The sequence below is a fragment of the Aotus nancymaae genome, unplaced genomic scaffold, assembly GCF_030222135.1.
Source record: "Aotus nancymaae isolate 86718 unplaced genomic scaffold, 86718_ANA_hifiasm-v0.15.2.pri h1tg000089l, whole genome shotgun sequence".
Taxonomy (NCBI): domain Eukaryota; kingdom Metazoa; phylum Chordata; class Mammalia; order Primates; family Aotidae; genus Aotus; species Aotus nancymaae.
In genome coordinates, this window is record NW_026988504.1 from 16,639,208 (window position 1) to 16,664,778 (window position 25,571).

Genomic DNA, 25,571 nt, shown 5'->3' on the forward strand with positions numbered 1-25,571 from the left:
TTCATTGAGGACAATTCATACTTCCCGATACCAGAGATAAGCCTTAAGTCGTTGTTTTATTTTTCCCTAAGTACTTGATTTAGATTATTTCATAACTTACTTAGGTAATGTCTCATATTTAGAAATGTTCATTATCACCGATTTTTCTCTTCTATAGACTGAGATGCTCCAGGTAAATATTTCTAAATATTCATGGCTGCTTCCTCAGGGTAAATGCCTAGGTGTAGGCGGGATGTATACGCCGTACAAATTCATGTACTACATGGCTACTTCCTCAGGATAAACCCCTAGGTGTACAAAGCTTCTGACAACTGTGGCCAAATCACTCTGCGGAAAGATGCCGCCCATGTATACTCAGCCAGCCATGTTTGCCCATGGCCTTACCCTATCACAACACTGGGATTATTACTGTTTAAAAGTTAGCCCATTTTATTAAGTAAATCATTATCTTGTTGTGGTTACAATCTGCATTTCCTTGATAGTTAGTGTGTATGGACAGTTTTTTCCCGTTTATTACCTGTTTGCAGGCCATCTTTGTCCATTATTCTATTGGACATACTATTCTATTGTTTTTTCCTATTATTTTATAAGCACTTTTTGCATGTGAAGAATACTATTCTTTTGTCATATGTTGCAAATATTTTTACCTGTTTCATGATTTCCCTTTTAATTTTATTTATAATGCTTTCACTTTGTCAACAAATGTTTCAGATTTTATTAAGTAAATCCATGAACTAGATCCTATGTGAAGTCAGATAAATATTTACATCTTTTCGTAAACCTTTTAGGGTTTCCTGTTTTAAATTAAAATGTTATCTATCTGCAATTTATTTTGTTATCTGGCATAAGGTAAAGATATGACTGTTCATTTACTTGTCCCTTGAATGGTTACATAATTAATCATTCACTGAATAACATCCTGTCTATGCAGATCACACTTTTATTATTACTAAATTCTTTTGTGCACTGAAATCTGTATCTGGGCTTTCTAGTCTTCCTGTTCCACTGAATCATGTTTCTATTCCTGTATCAGTATTGTTTACGTTTTCTGTGGCTCTATAATAAATTGCATTCTCTGCTCTTTAAGGTCTTCCTCCTTAATTTGCCTCCTCTACCTCTTTTCAGATAAATTCTGAATATTCTCACAGACCTTCTATTTAATTGAAAAGGCTGGGAAGTCATGCTCAGTTCACTTTTCCTGCTTTCTCACAGGTTGCTTCTCTTATCTGGAATTTGCCCATTTACCCATCTGAAACCTTAAACTGCCATCTCAATGCAATAAGTATTTATTGAGCACTTACTATGTACTCACTGCTGTGCTAGACCTATGAAAGTACGCAGTTGGTTAGAGTGGCCCTTCATAAACTTGTCATTTTATTGTGGAAATAATATATAAACCCATAGCATGGCTAAATAACAATGGAAGTGGAACAGTGAATGCTGATAGGTCCTAAGGGAGTTCTGAGAGAGCCAGGAGGGAATTTTCATAGGGAAAATGAAACCTGGGATGAGTCCTGAAGAATTTAAACAGATGGGGAAAGACTAGGAGGCCAAAGGAGACACTGATAACAATCTGTTTTCATTCTTTCTCCGTTTCCTATAGGTATAGAAACCCCACCCATCACACTAAGCTTAAATTGATTCTCCTGCCTCAGCCTCCCAAGTAGCTGGGATTACAGGTATGCATCACCATGCCCAGCTAATTTTTTTATTTTTAGTAGAGACAGCATTTCACCAGGTTGGCCAGGTTGGTCTCAAGCTCCTGACATCAGGTGATCCGCTCGTGTTGGCCTCCCAAAGTGCTGGGATTACAGGCATGAGCCACTGCACCAGGCCTAGTTTTAATGCTTTTATGTAAATAAATATAATAGCTTAGAGACAGTTTAACCTAATGCCTACATCCTTATCTAACCATGAATACAAGACTGCTTTAACTAATCATGTATATATTCCCAATAAGAGAAAACATTCTCTGAAACTATGAATTTCACTAGTCTTACAACTAATATTTTTCAAAATACACATCTCTATCTAATCTAAAATTTTCATCTCATGCATTAAAAGAAAAGGTCTGCTAAAGTATGTCTTGTCACCAGGTAAGTGAAGAGAAACCAAAGACACCTGTGTTGGAGGAGCTATCCCCACCCCCCACAGTGCAACTGGGTCACCCCCTTAATTGCACAGAATCTAGTTTCATTGTCTTTTTTTCTCCACAAGCATTTACTAACAGCCTAAAGTGTATTCAGTGCCAAAATGAGAAATTCAACATTTAAAAAGGCCAAAGATGGGGTTTCTATTTCAGGCTTACAGTTTAACTGTAAATTGATATCCATATCAAACACAATGATCTTTTTAAAATTTCAAATCAATATAATATAAAGTTTTCTTCAAGCTCTAGAAATGAATCTCTAACTTCAGTAAGAAGTTTCTCAGATAATTATTTTATATCTGTTACCACTACTACAATTCTCTAAAAATAAAAAATTGATAAACAAGAGGTTGTGCTTCAGGATGCTCAGGATTTTGAATTAATTTTTCAATGCTTAACTAAGTGATACTTTCAACTAAAAAATACTACAGCATGTCTCTCCAAGCAATGAAGAAAATAATGACTATATTTGCAGAAAAGATACCATAAATGACATGAGCATTTGCTCAGGAACTTTCTACCTCATCAGCTTGGGTCAGCTTTTTATTGATTTTGGCCAAAAGCTATCCTAAAACTTCGGTTAAAAAAAGAAAAAGAAGAAGAGAAATGATGTTATCTTAAAAATAAATTATAATAAAACAACCAAAAAAGTAACAAATTACCATCACTGATTTGTAATATAGATGTTTGCCAGGAAACTCAAATATGATAACGTGAGTGAGTGTATTTATACTAGACCTTACAAGTGACAAAGCAGGCTCACGCCTGTAATCCCAGAACTGGGGGAGGCCAAGGTGGGTGGATCACTTGAGGTCAGCCTGGACAACATGGTGAAACCCCGTCTCTATTAAAAATATAAAAATTAGCTGGGCGTGGTGGCGGGTGCCTGTAATCTCAGCTACTCAGGAGGCTGAGAGGCAGGAGAATCGCTTGAGCCTGGAAAGCAGAGGTTGCAGTGAGCCAAGATCACGCCACTGCACTCCAACCAGGGCAACAGAGCGAGAGTCCGTCTCAAAAAAACAAACAAACAAAAACTGACTAAGCAGCCAGGCACGGTGGCTCATGCCTGTAATCCCAGCACTTTGGGAGGCTGAGGTGGGCAGATCGCTTGAGTCCAGAAATTTGACACCAGCCTGGGAAACATGGCGCAACCCCATCTCTACAAAAATAAACACCAAAATTAGTCAGGCATAGTGGCACGTGCCTATAGTTCCAGCTACTTGGGAGGCTGAGGCAGGAGGATCATTTGAGCTTGGAGTGCAAAGGTTGCAGTGATCCGAGATTGCACTACTGCACTCCAGCCTGGGTGACAAAGTGAGACCCTGTCTCAAAAACAACAACAACAAAAAGACAAAGCAACCCGAGGCAAAATACAGCAGCTTACTCATAACAGGTACTAACCAATGTTTAAAGATTAAAATGACAATGTCGTTTGCCAGCAAATAAAAGCAAAAGCTTTTAAATGTTTTTGTTTTTTTTTTTTTTTTTTTTTGCCCTACCACGTCTATTGTTCTAAAAATATGCTTGCCTGGCACATATTCAAAAACGGGCCAGTTACAGAAACAATAGATTCACATACTAAAGATGAACAAAATTAGTTTCAAATACAAAAGTTGATGCTACTGGGCAAAAATTCACCATACAAAGATCTCAGACTTGTTCACAAAGATCAACGTCTACAGCATACAAAGAGAAGGAATCAGAGAATTCAAGCAGTATAATTAATTCCTTTACATTCACTATAAAAAAGAGAACAGAGGAAAGATAAAAGTGCATTCATCTTTAAGGCTAAAGAGGAAGACTCTAGACTTTCCAACATACAGTACAAGTTTAGTGTCTTACCCATTCCTATCCCTTTCTATGCCTTTTTTGCTCTTTAGCCATGCACTTCTACAGTTTATCAGAATATAAGGAATAAATACAGGATTCCTAAATCTCAAAATGTTAGACTTTACTAGTCTTTCTCATAGCCAGACTCTATTATATAGCAAATTATCAACACTTTACTGACAATGAATCCTTGAAAAAATATTAATGTAAGCAACTCCCACCTGCTCCCCTGAAGGAAAAAACAAAAAGCAGAAAACAAACTTTTACCAGGAAAAGGTGAGTCTATCTATTCAGAGACATGTTTTAAGCCCCATTTCTTCTTTCATTTAATCACAGGTCAAAATGATCAGTTTCTATATATGGATAGATCTACTAACCTTCCGGACATAAAATTATCAGCCTGGTACAGTGGCTCAAGCCTGTGATCCCAGCACTTTGGGAGGCCAAGGCGGGTGGATCACCTGAGGTCAGGAGTTCAAAACCAGCCTGGCTAACATGGTGAAACCAGGTCTCTACATACAAAAAATTAGCCGGGCTTGGGTGTGCATGCCTGCAATTCCTGCTACTTGGGAGGCTGAGGCAAGAGAATAGCTTGAACCCAGGAGGTAGAGGTTGCAGTAAGCCGAGACCATGCCATTGTACTCCAGCCTAGCAACAAGAGTGAAATTCTGTCTCAAAAAAAAAAAAATAATTATATATATATATACACATACATACATATATGGAATCAATACAGTCCTAAATGGCACACCTATGAGCTATTGGCATTATTAAATACTGTTCAATGATGATAATGAAAATTGGGGGTAGGGGGTGTAGAAGAAAAACTCCACAGATAGCTGGGAACTGAGGAGTAGAGATTCGTTTTACCCACCCACTCTGACTTACCTATCAACTCTCTGGGCTGAGCTGTCCTGCTGGATCCATTGCACGGAATGTTCTGATAGGGAGTAGATGAGGTGCTGTTTACCCAGGACTCCGGGGATGAAAAGTTGAAAGAAGATTGGTTACTGTGGTCCTGAAGCTCTTTACACTGAGCCAGACTGTCTTGAGGAGTGCTTACTTCTTCAGAACAAGGTTGAACTGAGCTAGATGAGATTCTTCTTTGGTACAAGGGCCGACCGGGTCCTCTGGGCTCATACTACACAAAGAAAAGGAGCATTTCATAAATCTGTGCACCTGTGCCATAGTCCTTTCTTTTCACTCCATAGCAATATCACTACATAAAGTAGAAATTCTCAAGAATATTCCGTGACTGTGAAACCCTCCCTCCACCCTACTTCCACCAAAAAGAAAAAGAGGCGGGGAGGGGGCAGGCTAGACTCTTGACATAATGTCGGAACACCTGGGCTCAAAACTCGGTTCTGTTCCTCATTGCATAGTCCTGACAATACATGTCTGATTTCCAATTCTGTTTTCTTATCTATAGAATATGGGAACTGAAGTAGTTGTTTTCAGTTCTAAAATCCTGTTGACGCTTTAGATAATAGTAGATTAAGAAAAAGCATGAAAAAGCAAATCTGCTCAAAATTAAATGGGTGAAGTATAGTCAATTAAGTCCTAACCTTCTTGAGCAGAGTCATCTATTCTAGACTTATCTCTTGGGCCCTGGCCTTCGTAACATCACAATTTATTTTTCTTTAGACCTGATGGCAAGATCTGATTCCTCCCATCCAACATAAATACTCCTGACTGGACTCCATTCAAACTTCAAATAGTACAGAATACTTATTCATTTATTCAAAAAATCTTTTATATGTTTGAAACCCAATTAATTTACCCAGTATATTTTCTCCTCCCTAAACTCCATTTGCACAACCCAAATTCCTTTAACTCTTTCAACAAGATCTATGTGGGAGCCATTTCAAGATTTTGTTTGTAGTTACCCAAGTGCTGTTTAATTTGTTCTTGCCAGACTCTTGTGATCAATATTCATAGTCAGTTCTAATGGCAAGGCAGTACAGAGCAGTGGTTAGGTATCAGCCTCCATCTAAAGCCAGACCATCTGGGTTAGACTTCAGGCTCTGACTTTTAGTGACAGTGTCACCTTGGGCAATTGATTTAACTTCTTTTTAACATGAATTACCCACAGTCCCTACATCCTAGGATTGTTGGGAGAATTAAATAAGTATGCATAGCATTTGCAACAGTTCTTGGCACACAGGAAGTGTTCATTGCTATATAATTATTTTAATGTAATATATAAAGATAAGATTCCATGTTCGGTCTCAAATGACAGAATGGGATTTTTTTTTTTATTATTGTTATACTTTAGGTTCTGGGGTACATGTACAGATCATGCAGGATTGTTGCATAGGTACATACATGGCAAGATGGTTTGCTGCCTTCATCCCCCTATCACCTATATCTGGTATTTCTCCCCACGTTATCCCTCCCCACCCTCTCCAGCCCCCACTGTCCCTCCTCTAGCCCCCTACAACTGAATGCAGTGTGTGATGCTCCCCTCCCTGTGTCCACGTGTTCTAATTGTTCAATACCCGCCTATGAGTGAGAATATGCAGTTTGGTTTTCTGTTCTTGCGTCAGTTTGCTGAGAATGATGGTTTCCAGATTCATCCATGTCCCTATGAAGGACACGAACTCATCGTTTTTTATGGCTGCATAGTATTCCATGGTGTGTATGTGCCACATTTTCTTTATCCAGTCTATCGTTGATGGACATTTGGGTTGGTTCCAGGTCTTTGCTATCGTAAACAGTGCCGCAATGAACATACGTGTGCATGTGTCTTTATAATAGAACAATTTATAATTCTTAGGGTATATACCCAGTAATGGAATTGCTGGGTCAAATGAAATTTCTATTTCTAGGTCCTTGAGGAATCGCCATGCTGTATTCCACAATGGTTGAACTAATTTGCACTCCCACCAACAGTGTCAAAGTGTTCCTATTTCTCCACATCCTCTCCAGCATCTGTCGTCTCCGGATTTTTTAATGATCGCCATTCTAACTGGTGTGAGATGATATCTCAATGTAGTTTTGATCTGTATTTCTCTAATGACCAGTGATGATGAGCATTTTTCCATATGTTTGTTGGCCTCATATATGTCTTCTTTTGTAAAGTGTCTGTTCATATCCTTCGCCCACTTTTGAATGGGTTTGTTTGTTTGTTTCTTATAAATCTGTTTTAGTTCTTTGTAGATTCTGGATATTAGCCCTTTGTCAGATGGGTAAATTGCAAAAATTTTTTCCCATTCTGTTGATTGCTGGTTCACTCTAATGATTGTTTCCTTTGCTGTACAGAAGCTCTGGAGTTTAATTAGATCCCATTTGTCTATTTTGGTTTTTGCTGCCATGAAGTCTTTGCCTATGCCTATGTCCTGAATGGTTTTGCCTAGGTTTTCTTCTAGGATTTTTATGGTGTTAGGTCTTATGTTTAGATCTTTAATCCATCTGGAGTTAATTTTAGTGTAAGGTGTCAGGAAAGGGTCCAGTTTCTGCTTTCTTCACATTGCTAGCCAGTATTCTCAACACCGTTTATTAAACAGGGAATCCTTTCCCCATTGCTTGTTTTTCTCAGGTTTGTCAAAGATCAGATGACTATAGATGTGTGGTGTTGCCTCTGAGGCCTCTGTTCTGTTCCATTGGTCTATGTCTTTATTGGTGTATAGGAATGCTTGTGATTTTTGCACATTGATTTTGTATCCTGAGACTTTGCTGAAGTTGCTTATCAGTTTCAGGAGATTTTGGGCTGAGACAATGGGGTCTTCTAAATATACAATCATGCTGTCTGCAAATAGAATTCCCTCTTTTTGTATTATTTGGAATAGTTTCAGAAGGAATGGTACCAGCTCCTCTTTGTACATCTGGTAGAATACGGCTATAAACCCCTCTCGACTTGGGCTTTTTTTAGTTGGTAGACTATTAGTTGCTACCTCAACTTCAGCCCTTGTTATTGGTCTATGCAGGGTTTCAACTTCTTCCTGGTTTAGTCTTGAGAGAGTGCAAGTGTCTAGGAATTTATCCATTTCTTTCAGATTTACTGGTTTGTGTGCATAGAGTTGTTTGTAGTAATCTCTGATGGTAGTTTATATTTCTGTGGAATCAGTGGTGATGTCCCCTTTATCGTTTTTTATTGCATCTATTTGATTCTTCTCTCTTTTCTTTTTTATTAGTCTGGCTAGTGGTCTATCTATTTTGTTGATCTTTTCAAAAAACCAGCTCCTGGATTTGTTGATTTTTTGAAGGATTTTTTGCATCTCTTATCTCCTTCAGTTATTCTGTGATCTTAGTTATTTCTTGTCTTCTGCTGGGTTTTGAGGTTTTTTGATCTTGCTCCTCTAATTCTTTCAATTTTGAAGATAGGGTGATGATTTTAGACCTTTCCTTGCTCCTCATGTGGGTATTTATGGCTGTGAATTTCCCTCTAGACAATGCTTTAAATGTGTTCCAGAGATTCCGGTATGTTGTGCCTTCGTTCTCGTTGGTTTCAAAGAACATCTTTATTTCTGCCTTCATTTCGTTGTTTATCCAGTCGACATTCAGGAGCCAGTTGTTCATTTTCCATGAAGTTGTGCAGTTTTGAGTTAGTTTCTTAGTCCTGAGTTCTAATTTGATTGCACTGTGGTCTGAGACTGTTAATGATTTTCTGTTCTTTTGCATTTGCTAAGGAGTGATTTACTTGCAATTATGTGGTCATTTTAGACTAAGTGCAATGTGGTGCTGAGAAGAATGTATATTCTGTGGATTTGGGGTTGAGAGTTCTGTAAATGCCTATTAAGTTCGCTTGGTCCAGATCTGGATTCAAGTCCTGGATTTCCTTGTTGATCGGACAAGCAATTACTGAGAGATTTTGTCACTACCAGACCTGCCCTACAAGAGCTCCTGAAGGAAGCACTAAACACAGAAAGGAAAAACCAGTACCAGCCACAGCAAAAAAGAACCAAATGGTAAAGACCAATGACGCAATGAAGAAATTATGCCAACCAAAGGACAAAATAACCAACCAGTAAAAAAATGGCAGGATCAAATTCACACATAACAATATTAATATTAAATGTAAATGGACTAAATGCCCCAATCAAAAGAAACAGACTGGCAAACTGGATAAAAACCAAGAACCATGGGTGTGCTGTATTCAGGAGACCCATGTCACATGCAAAGACACACATAGACTCAAAATAAAGGGATAGAAGAAGATTTACTAAGCAAATGGAGAGCAAAAAAAACCAGGGGTGGCAATCCCAGTCTATGACAAAACGGACTTTAAACCAACAAAAATCAAAAGAGACAAAGAAGGGATTGGATTTTTACTGTCCCTTTCTTTTTCCACTTTTCTTTTCTTGGATAGCAAATAATAAATTTGCTATTCAGGCTGTGGTCAATTATGACTCTCAGAAATCGTTCTTTTACCATTGTTGTTAGCAATAATTGGAAATCAGGAACTGGAAGGTGGATTAAAAAGAAGGCAGAGAGATGAATTAGCAAAGCAGTAGCAGGATGGCTTCTGGAAATATAAAATAGCACAAACAGACATTATCAAGCAAATTAAACATGGAAATTGTTGGTGTAAGCACTGAGAGTATTAAGTCAAAGTAGATGGAAACACTAGTATGTAAATTAGGGAAGAAAATGGGCCTAGACTGGCTGCCCTTGAGCCAAGAGGCAGGAAAGCAGGAAGGAGAAGCAATTCTCTCACCATGAAGTTTTGAGTGTCCAGGTTGTTTCTGCATTTCCAAAGTCTTAGCTATTGAATGGAAGAAGGTAAGAGGTACTACTGCCATCTAGTTAATTTCTTTTTCATATAATTGTATAGTTCTGTTTCTAAGCATAATATCTCAATTCATCTTTAATTTTACTCTGCTTTAAAGGCAATTATTTTCAATGGTCAAATCATTATGATTTTGATTTGGTTTTTGCGAATATTAACCATCCAAATGTCCTAGTGTCAACTAGGAATGTAATCAGCACATTTGAAATGTCTTTGTCTAAGGCATTAAAGGTAGTGAGTAGAATAACCAGCCTTTCTCAACTGCATTAGGTGCTCTATGCCTAAACAAACCTTGATCATAACAGCTTGTGCAGAGTGTCCTTTTTTTTTAAATCAAGGTTTATAATGAAGACAATTAGCTCTTAAAATTGAAATGCAGTAATTCTTTTCATGACTATCCCCTGCATGTTTAGCCTAGTCACAATCTTCAGGGGATCACATTCTAAAGTTTTCATAGGTGAATACTAAAGTACAGAACTAACGTTGGGTGTGGACTCAGAAAGAGGAGGTTATGATAACTAAGTCTCCTGGTGATACAGAATACTAAATATACTCTCATGAATTTCAGGTGGTAACTTTATAAGCTGCTTTTCATTAAATAATGAAAATACACAAACCAGTATTATAAACAAAAATCTTTTTACAATGAATAGACATATGAACCAGAAAGCTTAAAAAAAGAAAACTAAAACTCAGAAAGAAATGAAAGACTGATAATGAGACAATATTCAATTAAACTTTATAGAAAATGTATATCATTTGTATCTTCCAAACTGAAATCCAAAATAATCACTCAGTTGACATGCACAGCAGACTCTGGGGAAAGTACTATATAACTTATCTACAGCAGCTTCTAAACAGCGATTGACAGAGATAAATGTGTAGATAAAATATGAAATTCAATTTCACATTGTTATGAATATAATTAATCTTTTATGTCAGAAAAGCAAAACAGAAACTTGAAAAATTTTTAATGCTTTTAAAATTAGATATATTGAAGATTATATTATAAGATTGATTTTTTTGTGTGTGTTGACCTTATATCCTGTGACCTTGCTAAATTCACATTAGTTACAGGATTTCTACTGTTTGTTTTTTGGGAGATTCCTTGGGCTTTTTCTGTATTGACAACCATGTCATCTGCAAATGGAGACAGCTTCATTCCTTCCTTCCCAGTCCCTATGCCATTTATTTCCTTGCCTTATTGCACTGGCTAAGACTTCCAGCACAATGTGGAAGAGGAGTGCTGAGAGCAAGCATCTTGCCTTGTTCCTAATCTTAGAAGCATGATGGTAGCTGCAGGATTGTTATAGATGCCCTTTAACAAGGTCAAGAAGTTCCTTTCCACTTCTAGTTTACCAAGAGTTTCATCATGAGTGGATAGTGCATTTTGTCAAGTGCATGTAGTTTTTTTTTTCCTATGTCCATTGATACGATTGTGTGATTTTTCTCTTTAGGTTGTTAGTAAGCTATGTTACATTAATTTATTTTCAAATACTATACTAGCCTTGCATTCTGGGAATCAGTCCCCCATGGTCATAGTAAATTATGCTTTCCATGTATTGCTAAATTCAAATGACTAATGTCTTGCTGAGGATGCTTACATTGATATTCATGAAAATGGATCTGTGATTTTCTTTTTTGTACTGTCTTTATCTAGTTTTGGTATCACAGTAATGTTGGCCATATACAATAAATTGAGAAGTGTCCTATTCTCTTGAAAAACTTGTGTAAGTTGGTGGGTTTTCTTCTTTATATTTTTGGAGGAATTCCATGCTAAAACCATTTGGGCCTAGAGATGTCTTTTTTTTAGAAGGTTTTAATTACAAATTCAATTTCCTTAACAGTTATAAGACTATCCATATGCCATCTATTTCATCTTCAGTGAGGTTCTGTAGTCTGTGGCATCCAAGGAAGTGGTTCATTTTATCTATGCTGTAGAATGTATATGCACAGAGTTGTTTGGAGTGCTCCCTTATTACCGTCCTTTCAATGTCTACTGGGTCTGTAGTGAGCCAGTCTCCTTCCTAACATACGTAGTCTGCATCCTCTTTTTGTCTTTGTCAATCTTGCTAAAGGTATGTCAATTTTACTGATCTTTCTGAAAAACGAACTGGGTTTCACTGATTTTCCTTTATTGCTTTTCTGTTGTGAATTGTATTACATTGTGTTCTCATCTTTGAAATTCCCTTCCCTCTGCTTGATTTGAATTTATTTTGCTCTTCCTTTTCTAATTTCTTGGGGTAAAAGTTTCAATTACTGATCTGACATCTTACTTCCTTTCAAATATAAGCTTTTATTAAATTCTAATAAAAGCTATAAATTTAAATTCTAATATAAGCTATAAATTTCCCTCTGACATTGCTTGAGCTGCATCATGCAAATTAGGACAGACTATATTTCCATTTTCATTCAATGTAAAACATTTCTGATATTTCTAATGAAGAAGCTCCCATTGGTCAAAGATAGGGAACAAGGTGTCAAAATGTATAATGACTACAATAAAGTAGTCATTATAAATAAACTCAAATACATAATGATACTGAATAATAATATTCAAAGTGAAAAAGGAACGGTTTGTAAAAAGCCTCAATGGTCATCCTGAGGCCTGCTAAGGCCTCAATTCAATATTCTGAAAATTGACTAATAAAGGGCAAGGATTAAACATTTATCCTGCCCTTTTTATATAGACTGTATTTTATGTAGTAATTAAATATTCAATGAGGAAAAGTTCTCCTTTGTAAAATAAATATAAAACAAATTCAAAGAAGTTTTAAATCATCATTCTGCCATCTCTAATGAAACAATAAACCTAAGCAACAACCACTAACAGCTGCTAAAATCTAAAAGGTTGCTGGGAACGTTTAAAATCAATGGATCTGAATTACATCATCTGATCACTGAAACACAGTGATCGACAACATAGTTAAAGTAGGAAAACTGGATATTATGTACATCTTTAAATATATAATTTAAAATGAGACATTACATACTGCCTGGTAATTTTTCACTGAAATATCATACATAGGTATCTTTCCATGTTATGAAAATTCTTATAACATCAGATTTAATAAGCTGCGCTTTTTTCTTCATTTACTTAAAACTAATCTATTTAATTTCCCCAAGATCTGAGGAAGAAATCCCTGATTATAGAACACTTAGGGTCTACTAACTTATTTCAATTTAGCTCTTCCCACAATACCATTTTCTCTTTAAAGTAATATGCTACAGTTTGGTAGACAGATACAGTTCCCTTGAGAGAAAGAAACTAGGATGGAGAAAGGAGAGGAATATCACTATAAGATTAAAAACAATCAATTTATTAATAATTCAGATAATATGTGATGGATAAACTGTAGCATACAATAGTCACATCTGTGGATTCATGTGACATAATATATTGAAAAGCACTTGATAAATTATAAAACGATTTTTTAAAAGCATGATTCCCAGTTAATGGTGGCAATTGGCCCGACTCCACTAAAATAACAATAAATAAATAGAAAAGATATACAACAATCAAGACCATAAGACTGGCCATGAATAGCACACACATTTCTGGAATACATGGAGACTGGGTGGAGGAATGGTGTCTGTGGAAGAATGAAACTGTAGCTACCACCCGAGAAGGGAAACAATTCACCCAGCAGAATTCCCCAGAGGCTTCGGCCTCAGAAATGGCCAACTATTATAAAATGAAAGGAAGACGAAAAGATAAAATTAGGGGGGTTAAATGAAAATCTATACAGGCAACAGCTGGACTCATATTATACTCCTCCCCACAACCACAGTGGGACACAGGCAGCCAGGTACCTACAATACAGACAAAAAGATAAGGAGACAGACAAGCAAAAATCCAGGAAAAGCAAAGGGCTCCACACAGATTCAAGCACTAAAAAGCCCCCAGCAAAAGGCCTGCCAGGCAATACATCCTGTGATATACACAAAACTCCCAAGTTGCTTGTTAGTGAAAAATAATTAAGCGGCTGGGCATGATGGCTCACACCTGTAATCCCAGCACTTTGGGAGCCTGAGGTGGGTGGATCACCTGAGATCAGGAGTTTGAGACCAGCCTGGCCAATATGGTGAAACCCCATCTCTACTAAAAATACAAAAATTAGCCAGGCGTGGTGGTGGGCGACTGCAATCCCAGCTACTCGGGAGGCTGAGGCTGGAGAATTGCTCAAACCTGGGAGGCAGAGGTTGCAGTGAGCTGACATCATGCCACTGCATTCCAGCCTGAGTGACAGAGCGAAACTCCGTCTCAAAAAAAAAAAAAAAAGATAATCAAGGATTACCAGACTTTTCAAAAAGGTCTCCAGTATAAAAGATGATCCTAGATAAACAAGCTGAAAAAAGGGAGGACCAGGCCGGGCACAGTGGCTCATACCTATAATCCCAGCACTTAGGGAGACTGAGGTGGGTGGATTATGAGGTCAAGAGATCAAGACCAGCCTGGCCAACAAGGTGAAAGCCAGTCTCCACTAAAAATACAAAAATTAGTTGGGTGTGGTGGCGCACCTGAAGTCCCAGCACTCAGGAGGCTGAGGCAGGAGAATTGCTTGAACCATAGAGGTAGAGGTTGCAGTGAGCCAAGATCATGTCACTGCACTCCAGCCTGGCGACCGAGCGAGACTCCATCTCAAAAAAAAAAAAAAGGAGGCGGAGAAAGAAACAATAGTGATGTTTTAAAATATTTTAGAACATTGTTTTAGTTCTTATTAAAAATCAAAAACAAAACAATAACAAACCCTCTAATTGGTGTTCTCAGAAAAGGCACTGCATTTGGAAAACAAGATGTTATAAAAACAGGAAAAGCTGAGAATAAAGAACTCTTTTGAGTTTAAAACCTGAGGGCTCAAATATTAAATTCAATAGAAGAGTTTGTAGATAAAATCAAGGAAATCTTCCTGAAAGTAAGAAAAAATACAAAGGTATCAAAGTATGACAGGAAATAAAGATTTGGAGAATCAGTTTCAGAAAGTGAGACATGGAGAAAAATAATGCTAGAAAATTATCAAAGAAAAATTAATAATAATAATTTCACACAATTGAGATATGAGTCCTTCTCTAAAGCAATGCTGTCCAAACCCATTTCCTATGACGATGGGAATGTTCTGTGTCTGTACTGTTTAGTAAGACAGCACCTTGCCACAAGAGCTCCCCGTCAATCAAAATGAGCCTAATAGGACTGAGGAACTCAATTTTAAATCTTATTTCATTTCAAATCATAACCTAAACATCAAGAATTCCTCTAGGTTCTACCTGCAAAGTAGATCCTGAATTTGTTTCTAACCATTTCCACTGCTACCCCACAGTCCAAGCCACAATCACCTCTTGCCTAGATAACTATGACATCCTTCACTATTTATTTTACATTATTTTTAAAAGTTTAAAAACTTTTTATATTCATATAATTTTAAAAGTAATTTCAATATTATTTTAGCCTTATAAAATTCAATCATAATAACAGACGCAAAAATTTATCTTAGTTTCCAAAACTCTGGTATATTTATTTCTAGGTTTTGTTGTTTCCCTTAAAAGAAAGATACAGGCCAAACTCCCACAACATGACATTTACCCATATAACAAACCTGCATACATACTCCACCAAACCTAAGATAAAAATTGGAAACAGCCTGTAGTCCCAGCACTTTGGGAGCCCGAGGTGGGCAGATTACTTAAGTTCAAGAGTTTGAGACCAGCTGGGTAACACAGGGAAACCCCGTCTCCACAAAAAATACAAAAACTAGCTCAGCATGGCAGCATGTGCCTGTAGTCCCAGCTACTTGTGGGGGGCTGAGGTAGGAGGATCGCTTGAGCCTGGAAGGTGGAGGCTGCAGTGAGCTGAGATCGTACCACTGCACTCCAGCCTGGGTGACAGACAGAGACTTACTCTCAAAAAAAAAAAAAAAGAGATACAGGCATACCTTGGAAATACTGCAGGTTTGGTCCCAAACTACCACAGTAATGTAAATCACATGAACTTTTTGCTTTTCCAGTTCATATAAAAGTTATTTTTTTTTTAAATATATATATTTTATTGCACTTCAGGTAGGTTCTGGGGTACTTGTGCAGAACATGAAGGATTGTTGCATAGGTACCTACATGGCAATGTGGTTTGCTGCCTCCATTTCCCTGTCACCTATATCTGGCATTTCTCCCCAGGTTATTCCTCCCCAACCTCCCTACCCCCAGCTGTCCCTCCTCTATTCCCCCATAACAGACCCCAATGTGTGATGTTCTCCTCTCTGTGTCCATGTGTTCTCATTGTTCAACACCCGCCTATGAGTGAGAACATGCAGTGTTTGATTTTCTGTTCTTGTGTCAGTTTGCTGAGAATGATGGTTTCCAGATCCATTCATGTCCCTACAAAGGACACAAACTCATCGTTTTTTATAGCTGCATATTATTCCATGGTGTATATGTGCCACATTTTCCTTGTCCAGTCTATCATTGATGGGCATTTGGGTTGGTTCCAGTGCCACAATGAACATACGTGTGCATGTGTCTTTATAATAGAACAATATATAATCCTCTGGATATATACCCAGTAATGGGATTTCTGGGTCAAATGGAATATCTATTTCTAGGTCCTTGAGGAATCGCCACACTGTCTTCCATAATGGTTGAACTAATTTGCACTCCCACCAACAGTGTCAAAGTTTTCCTATTTCTCCACATCCTCTCCAGCATCTGTTGTCTCCAGATTTTTTAATGATCACCATTCTAACTGGCATGAGATGGTATCTCAATGTGGTTTTGATTTGCATTTCTCTAATGACCAGTGATGATGAGCATTTTTTCATGTGTTTGTTGGCCTCTCGTATTTCCTTGAGCAGTGGTTTGTAGTTCTCCTTGAAGAGGTCCTTTACATCCTTTATTAGTTGTATTCCTAGGTATTTTATTTTCTTTGTAGCAATTGTGAATGGCAGTTCATTCTTGATTTGGCTCTCTTTAAGTCTGTTATTGGTGTATAGGAATGCTTGTGATTTCTACACACTGATTTTGTATCCTGAGACTTTGCTGAAGTTGCTCATCAGTTTAAGGAGATTTACTATACCACAATCTATTAAGTATGCAATAGCATTATATGTTTATAAAAAAATGTATAAAGGCAGGCACCATGACACACATCTGTTAGCCTAGCTACTTGGGAGGCTAAAGAGGAAGGATCACTTGAGCCCATGAGTTTGAGGCTTAAGTGAGCCATGAGCACACCCGTGAATAGCCACTGCACTCCAGCCTATGCAACATAGTGAGACACTGTCTCTTTAAGACATTTTTTTTTTATGTATATACCTAATTTTAAAATAATGTAATGCTTGTGATTCTCTGGCTAAAAAAATTAAGAACAAAAAATATATACTGCATTGCTAAAAAATGCTAACACTTATGTGAACTTTCAAGAAGTCATAATCTTTTTGTTGGTGAAGGGTCTTGCCTTGATGTTGATGGCTGCTGGTTGACCAGGGTGGTGGTTGCTGAAGGTTGGGAGGGCTGTGGCAATTTTTTAAAATAAGGTAACAAAGTTTGCTTCATCAGTTGACTCTCTTTCCCAAAAGATTTCCTTGTAGCGTGCAAAGTTGTCGGATGGCATTTTATTCACAGAATTTCTTTCAAAATGGGAGTCAGTCTTCTTAAACTTTGACAGTATTGTATCAACTAAGTTTATGGAATATTCTAAATCCTTTGTTGTGATTTCAACAATGTTCACAGCATCTTTCCAGGAGTAGAGTCCATCTCAAAAAACCACTTTCTTTGCTCATCCATAACAAGACACTCTTCACTGGGCTCAGTGGTTCATGCCTGTAATCCCAAAACTTTGGGAGGCCAAGGTGAGAGGATCACTTGAGCCCAGGAGTTCAAGTCAAGCCTGGATAACATAGTGAGACCCAAACAAACACACACACACACACACACACACACACACACACACACACACACACACAAAAAAAAAAAAAAAAAAAAAAAAAAAAAAAAAACAGAAAAACAAAAAAATTAGCCGGGCATGGTGGTATGTGCCTGTAGTCCCAGCTACTCAGGAGGCTGAGGTGGGAGGATTGCTGGGGTCCAGGAGGTCAAGGCTGCAGTGAGTCATGATTGCACCACTGCACTCCAGCCTGGGTGACAGAGCAAGACCCTCCTCAAAAAAAAAAGTGGGGGAAGAAGTTCCTCATCTATCCAAGTTAAATCGTAAGATTACAGCAAGTTAGTCATATCTTCAAGCTCTACTTTTAATTCTAGTCCTCTTGCTATTTCCACCACATCTGCAAGTTACTTCCTCTACTGAAGTCTTGAACCCCTCAAAGCATCCATGGTGATGGAATCAACTTCTTCCAAATTCCTGTTAATATTATTAACATTTGGACCTCTTCCCAAGAATCATAACACTAAAGCATTTTTTAGCAATACAGTTTATCTTTTTGTTCTTAATTTTTTTAGCCAGAGAAACACTAATGGCATCTAGAATAGTGAATCCTTTCCAGAAGGTTTTTAATTTACTTTGCCCAGATCCATCAGAGGAATCACTATCTATAGCCTTATGAAATGTATTTCTAAGATAATAAGACTTGAAGTTACTCCTTTATCCATGGGCTGCAGAATGGATGTGTTAGCAGGCATGAAAACAATATTTATCTCCTTGTACAGCTCCATCAGAGTTCTTGGGGGACCAAATGCATTGTCAATGAGCAGTAATATTTTGAAAGGAATCTTTTTAAAAAAATCCTCCCCACCCCCACTCAGCAAAGCAGTAAGTCTCAATAGTGGGCTTAAAACATTAGTAAACCATGCTGTAAATGGATATGCTGTCATCCAGGCTTTACTGTTCCATTTATCAAGCATGGACAGCATAGATTCAGCATCACTCTTCAAAGCCCTAGGATTTTTGGAATAGGAAACAAGCACTGGCTTCAACTTAGTCACTTAACCAGCTGCATTAGTTCCTAACAAGAGTCAGCCTGTTCCTCGAAGCTTTGAAGCCAGGTATTGACTTCTTCTCTACCTAAGAAAGTCCTAGACGAGCATCTTCTTCTTCCAATAAAAGGCTGTTTTGTCTACAAAGAAAGTCTGTTGTTTGGTGTAGCCATCTTCATCAGTGATCTCAGCTGGATCTTCTGGATAACTGTTGTAGCTTCTATATCAGCGCTTGCTGTTTTACCTTGCACTTTCATGTTATGGAGATTGCTTCTTTTCTTAAACCTCATGAACCAACCTCTGCTAGCTTTCAACTTTTCTTCTGCAGCTTCATCTATCTCAGCCTTCACAGAATTGAAGAGAGTGAGGGCCTTGCTCTGGACTAGGCTTTGGCTTAAGGATATGTTGTGGCTGTGGCTGGTCTGATCTTCTATCCAGACCACTCAAACTTTCTCCACATCAGCGATAAGGCTGTTGCATTGCATTCTTATCATCAATATAGTCACTGAAGTAGCACTTTTAATTTCCCTCAAGAACTTTTCCTTTGCATTCCCAGCTTGGCTAACTGGCATAAGAGGCCTAGCTTTCAGCCAATTTCAGCTTTTGACATGCCATTCTCACTAAGCTCAACCATTTCTAGTTTTTTATTTAAAGCAAGAGACATGCAACTTGTCCTTTAACTTAAATAGAGGCCATGGTAGGGGTGTTAACTGGCCTAATTTCAATACTGTTGTGTCTCAGGGAATACGGAGACTGAGTGATGGCAGAACAGCAAGTCAATGGAGCAGTCACAATACACATAACATTGATTGCTCAAAAACAATTACAATAGCAAAGATCATTGATCACAACAGATAAAGAAATAGTGAAAAAGCTTAAAATACTGTGAAAATTGTCAAAATGTGATACAGAGGCACAAAGTGAGCATGTGCTGTCGGAAAAAATGGCACTTAACATGGGGTTACCATAAACCTTCAATTTGTAAAAAAAAATATAATATCTGTGAAATGCAATAAAGCAAAGTACAGTAGAACAAGGTTTGCCCATATACTGAAATAAATGTGACTTTGCAACACAGTGCACCAAAATCAATTTGGGTCTAAATAAGAATAATAATAAAAATACCATTTGAAGCATCTCAGATGCAAGGGCACTTATAATTTACAAATAGTATTTTCTCACCAAGCAATATTATTTTCCTACATGCACACACAAGGTGACAGAAGGGATACTAGAACGAATACAATATTACATCTCAGAGAAAAATGTCAGGTTCACTGCTGTGACATTTGGAACTACCTTGAATCTATCTGTCTTTTGTTTTCTCTTCTTGAATATGAAACAGTGAAGTTAACAATTATAGAGCACAACAGCTCTTACAATGAGAAAATTGTTGGTATGGATAGGAAATAAAATAGTTTACAGTAAAAGCTTACTCTTCAACCCATAACTATCTGCATTTTCTCTGAAGATTCATAATTATTAAAACTAAATAAATTTTACAGCTTTCAGAAAAAATATAATGCTGGAGAATTTTTGTTTTATTCTTAAAGAATTCGGAGAAATTAAGTACATTTCTGATATTTGAGATCTCTAAATTAATCATTTGAGCAGTCGAACATTTAGCAGCTGCAACTGGATAGATTTCAAGAAATCAAGAATTCTAAAATGAATCCCCACCACCCAGAAAAAAGAGAAGGCAAATTTTACACAACTGAAGATTTAATTATTTGTTCACAAGAACATAATCTTGCTTTCCCCCCCACATCTAGTTCTGTGTAATTGCAATCATTTCTCATTTTCCAAGAATAAAACTTACTCATGGAAGAGAGATCAGAAGAGCAGTGTGATGCTTCAGAAACTGCATGGGACTGTCAGGAGTCTCCACTCCTTGCAGTTAATAACTGCTTAAGTTATAAATCCTTTAACATCTTTGTGCCTCAGTTTCCTTTTAAAAGGGGGGAGTTAAATGATCTTTAAGGCCCTGACTAGTTCCAAAGTTCCAAGATTTACTTTAAAGTCTTAAATAAATCAAAGTCTTTGCCAATGAGAATATATTTTAACTTTTTATTAAAAATGTCCAAACAAAGCCAGGTACAGTGGCTCACGCCTGTAATCCCAGCCCTTTGGGAGGCCAAGGCGGGCGAATCACATGAGGTCAGGAATTCAAGACCAGCCTGGCCAATGTGGCGAAACCCTGTCTCTACTAAAAAAAAATACAAAAATTAGCCAGGCGTAGTGGTGGGCACCTGTAATCCCAGCTACTTGGGAAGCGGACACCGGAGAATTGCTTAAACCTAGGAGGCAAAGGTTACAGTGAGTCAAGACTGCATCACTGCACTCCAGACAGAGTGAGACTCCATTTCAAAAAAGAAAAACAAAAATGTCCAAACATCATCTATCGTTTTCAACAACCATCAACAATTTGATAAGACTTGCTAAAATATTCCAAGTGTGATGACAAATCCAAGCCTATTTATGTGTTTTAAATTCAGAAAACTACAGAACATGCTAACTGACTGCAATAAAGTGCATTCTGGGCAACAAGTTTAAAATGTCCTCTTTTTTTTCTCTGCCATAGGGAACTTCCTACACAGTAAGTTGAAAGACAAATGCCCCCAAACCAAAATTTTAGAAAAAATCTGTAGCCTGCAAAAGAAAAATATTTCTGACAGAGAACTCCCTTTATATTGCCATCAACACTTTAGTTTTGTGGGCCCCTAGGCTGTTTATACAAACTTTCCTTCCTTTCTTTTCTCATTTTTTATTTATTCTTATTTCTATTCTTACATCTTATTTTCTTTTCTTATTTCTTGACTTTTTGTTTGCTTCCTATTGCTTTCGCCCAGTTCTGTTTCAGGAAGTGAGTATTCTTTCTACATACATCTCCAGCCAATCAGATTGTTCCTTTACTTTCAGATGGCAACCCTATCAATGACTGATGCTCAGGTTTAATTTTAGAGTCCTCGGGTCTTAAATAATTTCATTAACATTGCTTAAAGGCTCGTTCACCCTGCCAGAGAGATTCTTACAGAGATTCCGGGTTCAGTATCAACTCCATATATGATTGTGTGTTTATAAATATGCTTCATGTTGAACTGTGAAATCATTATGGTACTACACATATAATCATGATTTTCAAATTCTGCTAATATTTATTTCCAAATATTAAAATGTAATGCTAACATTTCAAAAGCCATTCAATACATTAAATCGAAGTAAAAAACTAAACTACAAAACTCATGTATAAATTTTTACTGTTAAAGATAGTTTAAGTAAAAACTCCTTATTTGCTTACCACTGTCTTATAAAATATACCTCTAATATATGAGGTTAGTAAGCCATTTCACCTGTGTGTATATAAATAGATAACTGGGGAAAGGTCAGCAACTTAATTAATAAGAGCCCTATTTATAATTATGCTATCAAAGCTAATCACCAAATAAGAGCTAAATACTCTATTGGAAATTCTAAGTCTCATTATTGATGGTGCCAGAAACTTTAATTAAAACGGAACACCTCATTTAAATGATTAGCTTTGATAATTTAAGCATGAATAGAGGTCTAATTTATTGATTAGTTGATCACTGTCTGTTATATGCATTAGATGGTTTATTAGATATCATATTAATTATCTCTCTGAGAAGGTAGGTCAGAGAAGACAGCAATATTTCTACCTGGTTATCCAACACAAGTCATAGCTATCACCATCTACTTCTAAAGGGAGAATAGGCAGTAATCAACCAAGATTATAATCTTCAAGATACATTTATACAACACTTTCCTCTATAAAAGAGGACTTGAGGGAGGCAAGATGATTAGACAACAATATATTGAAATCAAAATTATGAACTAACTTCAAAACTAGAGTTGTTTGAAAGAAAAATATGAAAATAAATAGATGGCTCAAAGTGTCTTTGTTGAAAAGCCAACACATAGAACAAGAAATAGTTCAAAGCAGACACATCATGGAATCATGTCATCTCTACAGTGATGTAAGTAAATGTCGATTTACTGAAAGCTGATCAAAATAAGTGACTTACTAGCATTCCATTTTTATCAGCCATTACAATATCACCACTGCAACACAAAAATGAGCCACTTCATGAGCCAATTCTAAGACTTTTACAGAGGCACTTTTAAAAAGGATTTTCTATTTATTCCTTATGAGCACTTTTAATCAAGCTACTCCACAGTGAAGCACATCTTAAATGGCAAAAGCTTTCCTTGGCACTAGTATCAGCATTGCTACATAATCATTTTGAGAATCTGTCCCTGAAGATAAAATGACTGAAAAATATAACAGAAAACAAAAAAGTCCCATTAATAACAAAAACAAAACAAATCACTCTAAGAGTATCGGAAATATTCAAGATTTAAATGAAGATGCTACAGATTTTTGAACAGGAACATTCAAATAAGAAAGAGAGAGAGAAAGAATAGAGAAAAAGGGAGGGAAGAAGGAAATATATTAAAACATTAAAGACTGTAACCTTTCTTAAATGAGAAGTTTAAAAGTATTTGTAAAGATAAAATTTCCCTCAATTTAAGCTACAGGTTTAATGTAATTCAAACAAAAAGCCAAGAGGGCCGGGCGCAGTGGCTCACGCCTGTAATCCCAGCACTTTGGGAGGCCAAGGCAGGCAGATCACCTGCAGTTCAGAGTTCAAGACCAGCCTGACCAATATGGTGAAACCCTGTCTCTTTAAAAAAAAAAAATTAAAATAAAAAAATAAAATTAAAAGCCAAAAAGAATGTGTAGAAGTGGGGCAGAGGAGAAGGAAAGAGTTCATAAAGTTATTCTAAATTTCTTTTAGTAGAAAAACTACAGAATGACCCTCCTCCCTCATCTACCTTATATAGAAACTGGAAGGAAAAAAGTAATACGGGAGACTTTACACTACAGGTTAGAACACCACAAAATCTCAAAACTTAGAACAGTGTAATTCTAGTACAGAAACATATAGATGACCAAAAAAACAAAAACAAAAACAAACACAAAGTCCAGAAACAGATCACAATATGTACTGAAGAAATGAACCTCACTCAGAGGTTAGATTATTAAATTATGATGCAAAGTGAAAAATCCCACACAGATAAAATTTGCCTTTGAAAAATCCTTAATCATGCCAAAATTACTAGAAACTGAAACTCTGGAAGCTCACAGGTCAAGAAATAGCTTCTATTGTTTCTCTCTGCATTTCATTTTTCACTACCCCCACCCCTCAGAGCAAGTACGATACAGTGCTATTGCAGAGAATTTAGATTTGATAAGAAAGTGACATCTACTTAGTGAGAAAGTAATAATTTCAAAAAGACAGGAAGACAATTGGCTAAATGTCTAGGGAAAACGTAATCCCTAATCCCAAGCTTAACGCTGGCATTTAAAATCAAATTGGAGCAATTTTCAATCTAGTGCCAATCAGGGATGGTCTACTGCCTGGCTCAGGAAAGGATGGCACTTTGCCCTCTGTTATCCTCCTCATCCCATCACATCTGTAAAGAACTGAAGTGTGAAAGGATGCAGGCAGTCCTGCCAGACCACAGCACCCAGCCTTAGCCAAGTGGCCAAGGGCCATGGCTTTTGCTGCATTTGAGATGGGGGAGGAAAATCCATGGAGTTAAGCCTTAATAATCTAATGAGAATTGTCTAAAAATTTAAAGTAGCAAAAAATGTTACAGAATGGGACCAAGATCCCATTCAGTGGTGATACAGGTAGGTATTAAATGGTATAGTAGCTATCTTTGTATAGTGAAATTATAAATATTTTCTTTAACTTCTACATTTTCTGTGCTGGCTATGTATTTCACTGTCACAAGAAAATCAAAATTACTATAAAAAGAAAAAACAAGTAAAACATAATGTAACCAACCATCTCCATTTAAGTGAACTGTTACACTAACATCCAGATATCATCCCACAAGACTAATCTATTAAGTTTTCTGGCAATAAAAGAATCCATAGTAGGAGGGAAAAAGACATTTTTCTCTGTTGTTAACATTAAATAAATTATTTTAAAAGGTTGGAAATAAACAGCAAGCACATCAATCATTAAGTCTGTGAGATGATTGATGCAAAAGCATTTTGAACAGAATAAAGTTACCCTAATACACTGAAAATGTGAAAATCTGCAATGTGCTAAAAATATTATCTTTGTCAAATAAATATTTCAGTGTCATAAGTGAATCACTCATTTGTGAATCTCATGCATCAAAATAAAACAGACCAAATGCTTTTGCAAAAGTAACTTTAAGAACCCACTGACAATGAAAGGTACTTATTCACACACACACAGCTCTAACAGAAATATCTGTTAGATATTTAGACAGGTAATAATTTAGACAGACATTAAGAGCACCAAGGTTCAAAAACCTTAATTCCAAAATTAAGGCCAATTTAAAAAGATCAATGACTAAAGTAGATTATTTAATATGAAGCATTATTTAGTAAAGCACAAAACTTCATAAAACATATAAAAACTTTGGCACAGAGTTCCCCCTCATATTCTGAACTCATTTGTCAGGTTAAATAAAATCAAAAGTGGTATCAGCAAAAATGGCAGAATGAGAAACTCCAAAGTCCATCCCTCCATAAAAACAGAAAAAAAAATGGCAAAAGCTGTCATAATCCACTTTTTAGGAACCTAGAAACCTAAGTAAAAGCTTGCAGCAACCAGAAAAACAATCAAGAATTAAGCAAGAGAAAGAAATAAAAGGCATCCAGATTGGAAAGAAAGAATAAAACTAGAAAGGAAGAATGAAACTACCTTTATTTGTAGATGAATTATCTTCTATATAAAAAAGCCTAAGATATCTACAAAAAAAAATCTACTAGCGTTAATAGAGTTCAGCAAGATTGCAGATATATAATCAATATACTGTCATGTTTTTAAACACTAGCAATGAACAATCCAAAAATGAACTTAAGAAAACAATTCCATTTAT

At 36.8% G+C, this 25,571-nt stretch overlaps 1 protein-coding gene across 4 annotated transcripts in view; it reads right to left on the reverse strand.

The window, feature by feature from the left end:
• HELZ (helicase with zinc finger) overlaps positions 1-25,571 on the reverse strand; it is a 172,473-nt gene that overhangs the window by 8,436 nt on the left and 138,466 nt on the right. For all 4 annotated transcript variants that reach the window (XM_021670872.2, XM_021670873.2, XM_021670871.2 and 1 more), the window contains one exon: positions 4,868-5,120. In XM_021670872.2, coding sequence (XP_021526547.2) covers positions 4,868-5,120 — 253 coding nt within the window. The remainder of the gene's footprint in view (positions 1-4,867; positions 5,121-25,571) is intronic.